The sequence below is a fragment of the Haliotis rubra genome, unplaced genomic scaffold, assembly GCF_003918875.1.
Source record: "Haliotis rubra isolate DU_JTF1 unplaced genomic scaffold, ASM391887v1 Scf514, whole genome shotgun sequence".
Taxonomy (NCBI): domain Eukaryota; kingdom Metazoa; phylum Mollusca; class Gastropoda; order Lepetellida; family Haliotidae; genus Haliotis; species Haliotis rubra.
In genome coordinates this window covers 173,059-185,002 of record NW_025767207.1, presented here as the reverse complement: position 1 = coordinate 185,002, position 11,944 = coordinate 173,059, and the positions used below count along the sequence as shown (strand labels likewise).

The following is an 11,944-nucleotide window of genomic DNA, read 5'->3' as shown; positions in this document are numbered from 1 at the left end:
GAAAATATATGCTCTGGAAAGTCTTTTATCTTATGGTTTTATTCAAATTATGACTTTTAAATTTTTTACCCAAAAATAGGATTTAGCATACATCTAATTGACTTTTATAACCCATGTATTAGAAATACCTTGTGTAATCTTTGAAAATATCCATAAAAAATACATTTGTGTCTTAATATGAAATTTTTAAAAATATTCTCTTACAATTTCAATTTTTTAACTTTTTACCCCAAAATAGGACTTCGGATAACATTATTTTACTTTTCTAATTCATCTATTGGTAGTACCGTGTTTACTCTTTGAATATATATATATAAAGGTAAATTTGTGTCTCAATATGAGATTTTAAAAATTATTTACTGAAGATTTCAATTTTTAAACCTTTTACCCCCCAAAATAGGACTTAGCATCATATTTCAAGGGAGGATTTTTAATACTCATTAGCTATAACTTAAACATGTTGAAAACACTCAAATCGTTTCTGTACCAATTATTTGGAGGTTTTGTCACATTTTGACTGGACTACCCTGTTTCAGCAGAGTTTGTGATGTCATTCATGCTTGGTTCCACTTCCGGAAACGTTTGGGTGCCGTTTTCGATAATTTCTAGTAATAATTCGTTTTGGTTTAGAAGCCATTGTGAATAAAGTAGCGGGGATGTGAAAATAACACACTTGTAAATGAAATACAGGTAATGTTAAACGTTACGAATATGCTGAACTCAACAGTCAGTCGCTGAATTTGCTATGTGATTTCGTTTCGTAACATTTCGAATCAACTTTTAGAGATAACCATACGGAAGTTGCAAGTTTCAACATAAAGTCATGGAGAGCATGTTTGGGTAAAGAGTTGAAGCGGGATAATGTCGATAGTTTAACTCATTCCCATGTCGGTGCTTCTACCAAGGTATGGATTGGTCACTAACGGTTCAATATTCTTTTTTTGCAGCATGAATTAACAAAGGTGCGTTTGGTATAATTCTTACCTGGTGTTACTGTGGTGTGTGTTTTCGTTTGTGCGTCTGCCTTAGTTACGTCATATGTGGCGGTGTGTTTTCCACAAATATGAGAGTATGGAATATTGGAATTGGTGTGCTTTTTGTGTTTATAGCTGTAGTTTACATTAGCATAATCATGCTGCATATATAGAGAATACTACACGAGGTCTCATTACATACGAATTATACGAAACGAGTGTCCTTCCTGTGGTATCTGACCGAGCGAAAGCGAAGTCAGATAGATAACATAGGAAGGTTACGAGTTTCGTATAATTCGTATGTAATGAGACCGAGTGTGGTATTTTATTTATTACCCACGTCTTACATGCATTAAATTGACAAAATAGCGTATTTTTGTTATGTTTTTGGTTTCAAACCGAAACCGGTTTCATGAAGAGGTTGTGGAAGAGTTTTGTACTGCAGTACAATATTTGCATGACGTCACACTGTAATGACGTCACTGCCTTGGTAACCGACGTCACGATGCATGTCAGTTGTCATTGCCTCGTACAGCCTCCTACAGTAAACTACTCCGTAGCACCTCGTTTCTCGGTTTCCAGTCGCTTCATTCGGCTAACATCACTGGTGGAAACATTGTGTTTGTTTTTCGACGGATATAATGTCTCAGTTCGACTCAAATAAACAGCGACACGGCAACGTTCGCAATGTTTACATTCCCACAATGCATTTAAGTTGTAGAATGAATGAATTCACGTGTTTGTTATGAATGGAAAAATAGTTACGTCTGAATGTGACCTAATTGAGTGGTCATCGGTTATCCAATCATATTGTTAGAATCTCAGGTCAACACGATACGACACTCGAGTGACGTACTAGATTAGTATGCAACTACCCATACGTTGACCTCGTGGATAATAAACACGGATAGACATTTGCGCAAGTCGCCCACGTTCGTGTGCATAAGATACCCGTTAAAGGAATGGACATACAATATATCGTTAAAGGCACATACAGTGGGCAATGTCCAATGTAAAACGGACCTGCATGGTTTGAGAGTAGTCTGTCTCTCAGTTTCTGAACCACATTATTTTTCCTACTGCTTGGCCCTTCCTGCAATGCTAAAGTCGGTAATGAAGCAAATCTAGCTTTCTTCAGGTCCAAGTTCTGAATCTCCCATCTCACTGGGGCCCCTTTTCAATTTAAATGGGATTATTTGTTACTGTCAAATATATTCTAAGACAACTCGTTAGTCTACGTGGAGAGTGGAATGTCACTGTTTTGATATGTGCTTCATGCTAAAAGATATCTGTCACTGAGCATTTAGATGATAAAAGAAGGGCTGTTTGTTTGGAGTCAGTAACTGTGAGTGGGGTAACCATATTAAACTGTGGCATGGTTTCTCATTTGGCTAGCACTAAGACCTCACCGGACTTGTAAAGGAATGTGCATATCCGTCGCTTACAGGCGTAATGTACTCCTTAAAATCAATTAAGTACGACATAATATAAGATTTCAAGTGTATCGTGTACGCACATAAATACCTTCGTACGTCTAGCTTTTAATTTCCGTGCTTATCGTGCAATTGGAAATCTATTTCGGATAAATACTTGTTTAGTTTCTTTTGCGAAACACGATTTGACACATAAGGAAACCCTGACAGTAGGAATCCCTTGCTTTGCCATGCAACGATATGTGTCACTATTTTTCGATTGGCTGAAAACTACACTGTTCCTATTTATATCCAGTCGGACCTGACATTTCACAAATCACACAGTCGCTCAGTTATTTCTTACGCGTCTTCAAATACAAATACATGGTTGGAAAAAGTGATCGATGAATCATCCAGACAAACCACATCAACTCGCTCACACAAAAACATGTCAGTACTCCTTCAAAATTCTCAGTACACTTCCACTTGCAATATGATGTGTAAGTACACTCACACCCCCAAAAGTTATCTGTAGCCCTGCAGTAATATTGATTCAAAGGGCTGCAACGAATACACTATGTGGCGAATATGATACGTATCATGAAAATTGGGTAACGAATACGAATAATTATTCACGAATACAAAATCGTAGTTAAGTGATTGATGTACAATATGGAACGCCCATGTTGACAGTTTCGATTTGTCACAGCAATAACTAATGATCTCATGACACTCAAATTTGGTATGTAATAGTTATAGTCGACTGTACCATGTGCAGTCTTGGCAAACTAACATGACTTGCACTACTGCAATGCTAGTACATGTTCCATTCTTGCACATCTCACTTTGGAAAGGACATATGGGTTCAAGTAAAACATGCTCAATTAAAAAAATCGTAAATATTCGGCTCTGGTGACCACGAATAACGAATTGAATTCATGAAGGGCTACGGTTCGATTCACCGAATATGCGAGTGAATCGTTACAGCCATAATATTGAAAGCAATATAAGACCCCATTCGACACACATAATAAAATACTTGGCTTGATGCTTGGTTGGTAGGAAGGTGTTGCTTGTCCAAATTTGAGACTATGGTTATTACTTCCTTAGTTATGGGGGAGTATGGTTAGCCTAGTGGCTAAAGCATTCACTTCTCATGCATGGTGTGCTCTTTTCTGTGTATGCCATGATATGAATATTGTTTAAATGTTGCTAAAAGCACTGTAACACCTTCCTCACTCAATGGTCGGAAGTGTTTGGTCTGTGATGAGAGGTAAAAGGTTTGAGCTGCTGATGACGCCAGCCGACATCTCCATCCTGATGCAGCATGTGCTGACATGTGTAGGACCGTGGCAGTCAGACGGTCCTGCCATCAAGCATGTACACCAACAAGTTTGTCCATAGTCAGTCATGCAGAGCTGTGCTTGATTTGACGAAGACAAACTGACAGACACTGCTGAAGCTGTTGATGGATGGAGGCTGGAAGCTGGTGCAGCATCCAAGAGAACACTAGCACTCTGAGACCAAACTGTTCCATAGTTAGGCAGAACACTAGCACTCTGAGACCAAACTGTTCCATAGTTAGGCAGAACACCAGCACTCTGAAACCAAACTGTTCCAAAGTTAGGCAGAACACTTGCATTCTGGGACCATGTTGCAAAGTTAGGAGGAATGCAAGCACAGGGCTCTATTTAACATATTGACTGCCACCCAGGTATACTCGTAGTATCAATGTCTGGCTGAATTTGCCACTACAAGTTATCTCGTAGCTGCATCAATGATATTTTGTAACAGGTTTCACATGTTGGCAAAACAGTCACAAGAAGCAATCGTCTCCTGGCGGTAACAAAGAACACCAGGAGACGTTTGTTTCTTGTGCCTATTTTGCCAACATGTGAAACTTGTTTCCAAATACCATTTTGCCACTATGAGATAACTCGTAGTGGCACATTAGGCCAGAATTGATACGAGTATACTCGTGATAGGGAGTCAACGTGATAAGAGATGTTAACCTACTTGCACCAGGTGCAACCTAAGATAAAAACCTAGTTGCACCAGCCAAATTACAGTTGCACTGCTTTTATGGCAATATGTAATGAAAGAAATATGCCAATGAATTATTTAGATGTTTTATTTAGAAGTTTACCAACTCAACAATTGACTTGCACCTGGTGCAAGTTTGATTAATAACTAGGTTGCACTTTGTAATATTGGCTTGCACCAGTACATGTAACAAAGCACTAAATCGAGCCCTGAAGCATTCTGGGACGATGTTGAATAGTTAGGCAGAGTACTAGCAATCTGGGACCATGTTGAATAGTTAGGCAGAGTACTAGCAATCTGGGACCATGTTCCACAGTTAGGCAGAGTACTAGCAATCTGGGACCATGTTCCACAGTTAGGCAGAAGCCATCAATGACCATAATCATTTTAATCATGTTAACATAACCTACAAACCTATGGGTCAAGACGACCCCCAGTTAATGATTTCAAGGGTCCTGACAGGAAATATGACGGTACTTGGAAAGTAATGAAATTGTGTAATTTACTGATCTGTAAGATTTTGTAATTATATATTTTGATTACATGAACTATATATTTCTTGGGAATAATTTGGTACAGTGAATATTTTTGTGCACCCCTTGGGGCACAATGTATATTTTGTACTTAGATGTACGTAATAGAAGCATGTGTTAGTTGAAACCCTGCCTGTTAGGAAAAACATTTACAATTAGAGATCAATATGTTTCCATTTAATGTGCAAGGTGTTGTATTGAACAAACTGATGTTCTTGTTAGTGGTAGATGAAATGGATCAGAATGGAGATTTGGTGCATGTGTGACGTGGATGGGAGTGTTTGGTACCAAAATGGTATGTAGGGATTATGTAAATCTACTCAGATTTGTCCACAAAGGCTTCAGAAAATCACTAAAACTTCCAAAATTTCCCATTCACTGCTTTGTAGAGATAACCTTTATTTCACTGATAACTGTAATAGTCTTAGACTTGTATAAAAAACAAGGACTTTGGCTTAAAAGGTCCTTTATATAAAAAGCGTAAAAGGTCCTTTATATAAAAAGCCATGTGTTCAGCATGGTGGCCATTACACAGCATAAGGGGAGATCACTCTACTGGCATGTTTCTACAGTGATGCCATATGTCTACAACTCTTTATGATTGTGGTGAACCTCTGATGGCTGAAGTACATTTCACCACAATAACTTCAACAAGTTATGCTACTTCCAGTACTTGTAAGATGGGTAGATGATTGACATGGGTTTCCTAGTTGTCCTCACACCTGCCTGCTGAAAAGATTTGTTGCCATATAAAATATGGAATGTTGCTTTTTTGTAATATAATACAACTGTATGTTCATGATTCAAAACATTGACTACCTGTGAAGATCCAGGTTAGAATTGATCTTCAGTTACCCATGCTTGTCGTAAGAGGCGACTAACGGGATCGGGTTGTCAGGCTTGCTGGCTTGGTTGACACATGTCATCATATCCTGTGTTCCAAACTACATAGATCGATGACCATTCTGTTGATCACTGGATTGTCTGGTTAAGACTCGATTATTTACAGATCGCTGCGATAAAGTTTTACCACACCCGTTGTTTAAGAAGTGCAATAATCTTGAACACAATGTAAACCCAATTCACCACACAGTGGCAAAGTTACATGATGCTTGGTTGGTAGAAGGTGTTTTCTTGTCCAGAATATGACAGTGTTTTAATATTGCCATGGTTACGAGTGTTTGGTCTGTGATGAGAGGTAAAAGGTTTGAGCTGCTGATGACGCCAGCCGACATCTCCATCCTGATGCAGCATGTGCTGACATGTGTAGGACCGTGGCAGTCAGACGGTCCTGCCATCAAGCATGTACACCAACAAGTTTGTCCATAGTCAGTCATGCAGAGCTGTGCTTGATTTGACGTAGACAAACTGACAGACACTGCTGAAGCTGTTGATGGATGGAGGCTGGAAGCTGGTGCAGCATCCAAGAGAACACTAGCACTCTGAGACCAAACTGTTCCATAGTTAGGCAGAACACTAGCACTCTGAAACCAAACTGTTCCAAAGTTAGGCAGAACACTTGCATTCTGGGACCATGTTGCAAAGTTAGGAGGAATGCAAGCACAGGGCTCTATTTAACATATTGACTGCCACCCAGGTATACATGGTTAAGGTGAGCACTAGCAGTATCAATGTCTGGCTGAATTTGCCACTACAAGTTATCTCGTAGCTGCATCAATGATATTTTGTAACAGGTTTCACATGTTGGCAAAACAGTCACAAGAAGCAATCGTTTCCTGGCGGTAACAAAGAACACCAGAAGACGTTTGTTTCTTGTGCCTATTTTGCCAACATGTGAAACTTGTTTCAAATACCATTTGCCACTCTGAGATAACTCAGTAGTGGCACATTAGGCCCAGAATTGATCTGATATATACTATGATAGGGAGTCAACGTGATAAGATATGTTAACCTACTTGCACCAGGTGCAACCTAAGATAAAACCTAGTTGCACCAGCCAAATTACAGTTGCACTGCTTTTATGGCAGTATGTAATGAAAGAAATATGCCAATGAATTATTTAGATGTTTTATTTAGAAGTTTACCAACTCAACAATTGACTTGCACCTGATGCAAGTTTGATTAATAACTAGGTTGCACTTTGTAATATTGGCTTGCACCAGTACATGTAACACAGCACTAAATCGAGCCCTGAAGCATTCTGGGACGATGTTGAATAGTTAGGCAGAGTACTAGCAATCTGGGACCATGTTGAATAGTTAGGCAGAGTACTAGCAATCTGGGACCATGTTCCACAGTTAGGCAGAGTACTAGCAATCTGGGACCATGTTCCACAGTTAGGCAGAAGCCATCAATCACCACAATCATTTTAATCATGTTAACATAACCTACAAACTTAGGGGTCAAGACGACCCCCAGTTAGTAATTTCAAGGGTCCTGACAGGAAATATGACGGTACTTGTAAAATAACGAAATTGTGTAATTTACTGATCTGTAAGACTTTTTAATTATATATTTAGATTACATGAACTATATATTTCTTGGGAATAATTTGGTACAGTGAATATTTTTGTGCACCCCTTGGGGCACAATGTATATGTTGTACTTAGATGTACGTAATAGAAGCATGTGTTAGTTGAAACCCTGCCTGTTAGGAAAAACATTTACAATTAGAGATCAATATGTTTCCATTTAATGTGCAAGGTGTTGTATTGAACAAACTGATGTTCTTGTTAGTGGTAGATGACATGGATCAGAATGGAGATTTGGTGCATGTGTGACGTGGATGGGAGTGTTTGGTAACAAAATGCAGGGCTCCAGATAAGGACCGTTTAAGTAATGTCTGCGGATAAAAAAATATGCGATCACGGTGGAAATAATTTAGAAAACGTAGCAGATAGGCACCACAGCAATGGTGTACGGTCTTAGAATCATTTACAGTCGTATTTATCTGAAAAAAAGTATTGTTTTATTGTTTATTGACATGTTTACACAAGAGTAGCAATGTTGTGGTGCATATATGAAACGAAACACAAGATTACTGATAGTCCATTAGCTTCCATTTAGTACTCTAAATGTACACTTAAGGTTTTCCAGTACTCAATATTGAACAAATAAGGAGTACGTACTCCTGATGTTGAAAAATTATCTGGGACCCTGCAAAATGGTATGTATCGATTATGTAAATCTGCTCAGATTTTGTCCAATTATGCTACTTGTAAGATGGGTAGATGATTGACATGGGTTTCCCAGTTGTCCTCACACCTGCCTGTTGAAAAGATTTGTTACCATATAAAATATGGAATGTTGCTTTTTTGTAATATAATACAACTGTATGTTCATGATTCAAAACATCGACTACCTGTGAAGATCCAGGTTAGAATTGATCTTCAGTTACCCATGCTTGTCATAAGAGTCGACTAACGGGATTCGGGTTGTCATGCTCGCTGGCTTGGTTGACACATGTCATCATATCCCGTGTTCCAAACTACATAGATCGATGACCATTCTGTTGATCACTGGATTGTCTGGTTAAGACTCGATTATTTACAGATCGCTGCGATAAAGTTTTACCACACCCATGGATTAAGAAGTGCAATAATCTTGAACACAATGTAAACCCAATTCACCACACAGTGGCAAAGTTACATGATGCTTGGTTGGTAGAAGGTGTTTTCTTGTCCAGAATATGACAATGTTTTAATATTGCGATGGTTACGAGTGTTTGGTCTGTGATGAGAGGTAAAAGGTTTGAGCTGCTGATGACGCCAGCCGACATCTCCATCCTGATGCAGCATGTGCTGACATGTGTAGGACCGTGGCAGTCAGACGGTCCTGCCATCAAGCATGTACACAAACAAGTTTGTCCATAGTCAGTCATGCAGAGCTGTGCTTGATTTGACGAAGACAAACTGACAGACACTGCTGAAGCTGTTGATGGATGGAGGCTGGAAGCTGGTGCAGCATCCAAGAGAACACTAGCACTCTGAGACCAAACTGTTCCATAGTTAGGCAGAACACCAGCACTCTGAAACCAAACTGTTCCATAGTTAGGCAGAGCACTAGCTATCTGGGACCATGTTCCATAGTTAGGCAGAGCACTAGCTATCTGGGACCATACTGCATAGTTAGAATGAACACATTGAAGTACTCTGAGACCAACACGTTCCTAAGTTCACTATCACTAAATTCTGTTCTGTTCTATCACTAGACTCAATGATATGGGGGATTTATCAAAAGGCAGATATTGGATCCCTCTGTCTGCCAAATTGTCATCAGAAATTCCCATCCCCATTCATCATGTCCATGTTAACATATATCTATTTACCTATACTGGTCCTTAAGTTTAAACTAATGTACACATCTTTTTCACAAAAAGGAAGCATTTTAATGCTTAGTTTATATTTTAGCTTCAAATGCCATCCTAAAATGCAAAGTTACAATACGTCTGAATTTAAAGACATAATATTGAAAAAAGGAACTATTTTTTCTCAATTTGCCGTCCTAGGGCACTGAATCTTGATATGGTATGGGATATGGCTGATGATACTTACGCTACAAGGTTGCTGGAATATTGCTGCCGATCATGTGAAACCTGAATTTAACTGACTGAGTTTGGTTTTACGCCGCTTTTAGTGATATTCCAGCAACATCACGGCGGACATGAATTTAAAGACATAAAGCGTATAAACTTCTTTCCTTTTTTTCAATTTGCCAGGCAAGGGCACTGAGTCTAGATATGGTATGGAATATGGCTGATAATACTAATGTTGCAAGGCTGCAGTGATGTTGCTGGAATGTGGCTGCCAATCTTGTGACACTTCTTCCATGTCTGTTGCAGGATCCATGCTGTATGCTCCTATTGTGCATATGTCCTGTTCCACAACAGGCTCTGTCCCGTCCTCATGTTGTGGTTCCGACGCTGCCAGAAATGGTTCTATGCACTGCTGTTGGCGCTGATCCTGCTTGTGGTCTACCTCGTGCTCAACATCCTCACCAAACCCAGAGTCATCCCAGGTTCCATCGTTCCATCCCCCAACTTCGATATATCGCGGGTGAAGCGACCAGATCGTCCTATCATCATGATCACCTACTGGGGCCGTTTGGGTAATCATATGTTTGAGTACGGAACCCTGCTTGGCGTTGCGAAGCGAAATGGCATGATTCCCATCATTCCGAAAGAGATAGATCTGCTGGACGTGTTTAATCTTCCGACTCAGCAAGGCGATGTAGATTTGCTAGATATGCATTATATATACAATGAAGAGAAGGCAGCTGCATATTTTAACAAAACAAGGCATCTTAAACCGTACAATGCTCTGCTAGCTGGGTACTACCAGTCATGGAAATATTTTGAAAATGTCAAAGATGAACTGATATCAAAACACTTCGTTTACAAGGATGAGATCAAACAGAAAGCGAAAGAATTTTTAGAAAATGTGTTGACGTTAAAAAACAAACATGGTGCAGCTTTGGTCGGAGTTCATGTACGAAGGGGAGATTTTGTTCGTCAGACATTGAAAGGGTACACGGCAGCTCCATTGCCGTATTTTTACCAAGCTATGAATTATTTCCGGAGGAAGTATGGTAATGTTTTATTTATCGTGTGTAGCAATGATATCTTCTGGGCCGAGGATAATTTGGATGTTGGACCCGATGTGTATTACTCGCACAACCCTGACGGAAATGTCGACCTGGCGGTTTTGACCAGTTGCAGTCACATGATAATCACAGCTGGCTCATACTCATGGTGGGCAGGTTACATGGTGCCAGGAGATGTCGTGTACTTCAAAGGATTTCCGCAGCCGAACACGAAGATCGGGAATATTACAGTCAGAGAGGACTACTATCCTCCTCATTGGATTCCAATGTGATTAAATATTTTTAGAAATATGATTCTATAGGACTAGTCCCCATTCCACAGAAACATCTTAAAGCTAAGATGATCGTAACTCATTCACTTTAACACAGGCTTACAATCATCGTAGCTCTAAGATAGGGGCGGAGGATAGCCCAGTCAGGGGCGTAGCTGCCATTACAAGAAAAAGCCCGGGTTTACACCTGATTTTTGCTAAAAAGGTTGGACAAGCCCTCAGTACTATCTAAATATAAATCTTTGCAACCTATTGGGCTTACACGAAAATATTGGCTTGCTACGCGCCTGCTAGTGGTTAAAGCATTAGCTTGTCACGCCAAAGACCCGGGTTCGATTCCCAACATGGGTACGATGTGAAGCCCATATCTGGTGTCCCTAGCCGTGATGTTGCTAGATTATTGCTAAAAGCGGTGTAAAACTAAACTCACTCACTCACTCATCCTAAGATGGTTTTGATAAAAGGGGGGCAGGGACTGAGTAGGGCTGGGTTGATTCACTGATGCACTGATACATAACGATACATTTTAATATGTTTAGTTTGATACAGCTATCGTATATCGTCGACTGGTGTATCGATACAAAACGATACACAAGTTTTTTACTAAAACAGTTTTATCTTAAACATGTTTAAGTACTTGTGTAGAGGAAAATACGCACGTATGATTTAGTTGTTTGTTTATTACAATAGTGTTATTGTTATACAAAAATACCTTCAAATAAATCTTTTAAATCTTAATACTGTCATTCTTTCAAGGTGTATGTATCGTGATACGTATCGTATCGCAGGTAAAATATCGCGATACGTTTTGTATCGTGACAGTGTATCATCCCAGCCCTAGGACTGAGACAGTTGTACCACTCATTCTCTTCACAATGACCAATGACAATCAAAGTGCTGTGAACACTTAATGGAATGGGGCCCATCTCTGTCATTTCTATAGGGTTGGTATTTTAGAGATTGGTATATTTAAGATCATGCTTCAAAACCCTGTTTATCTTCTCTGCAGGGTTGCCCCCCTTAGTTGTACCAGAAAACAGTGATTATGGGTTCAAATCCAGATGCTCCCTTGTATTACTTGGGGTTTTTTCACCATTCCCATGCAAGGTTTCAAGTCATGCATATGTTTGGAATTTTCTCTCATCAAG

The 11,944-nt window shown here is 39.6% G+C and overlaps 1 protein-coding gene across 1 annotated transcript; it reads left to right on the top strand.

Annotated features, from left to right (window-relative positions):
- The first annotated feature begins 806 nt into the window (after positions 1-806).
- On the top strand, positions 807-11,094 carry LOC124292343 (galactoside 2-alpha-L-fucosyltransferase Sec1-like). The gene is made up of 2 exons (XM_046729438.1): positions 807-905; positions 9,764-11,094. Exons 1-2 carry the CDS (start codon positions 886-888, stop codon positions 10,794-10,796), a joined length of 1,053 nt encoding a protein of 350 aa, XP_046585394.1. The 5' UTR covers positions 807-885; the 3' UTR covers positions 10,797-11,094.
- Positions 11,095-11,944: the final 850 nt, after the last annotated feature.

Bases quoted from the DNA above. Each gene is read 5' to 3' on its own strand.
- LOC124292343 (XM_046729438.1), top strand. From the start codon at position 886: ATGTCGGTGCTTCTACCAAG. The intron at 906-9,763 runs GTATGGATTGGT...TGTCTGTTGCAG, and splicing joins ATGTCGGTGCTTCTACCAAG to GATCCATGCTGTATGCTCCT.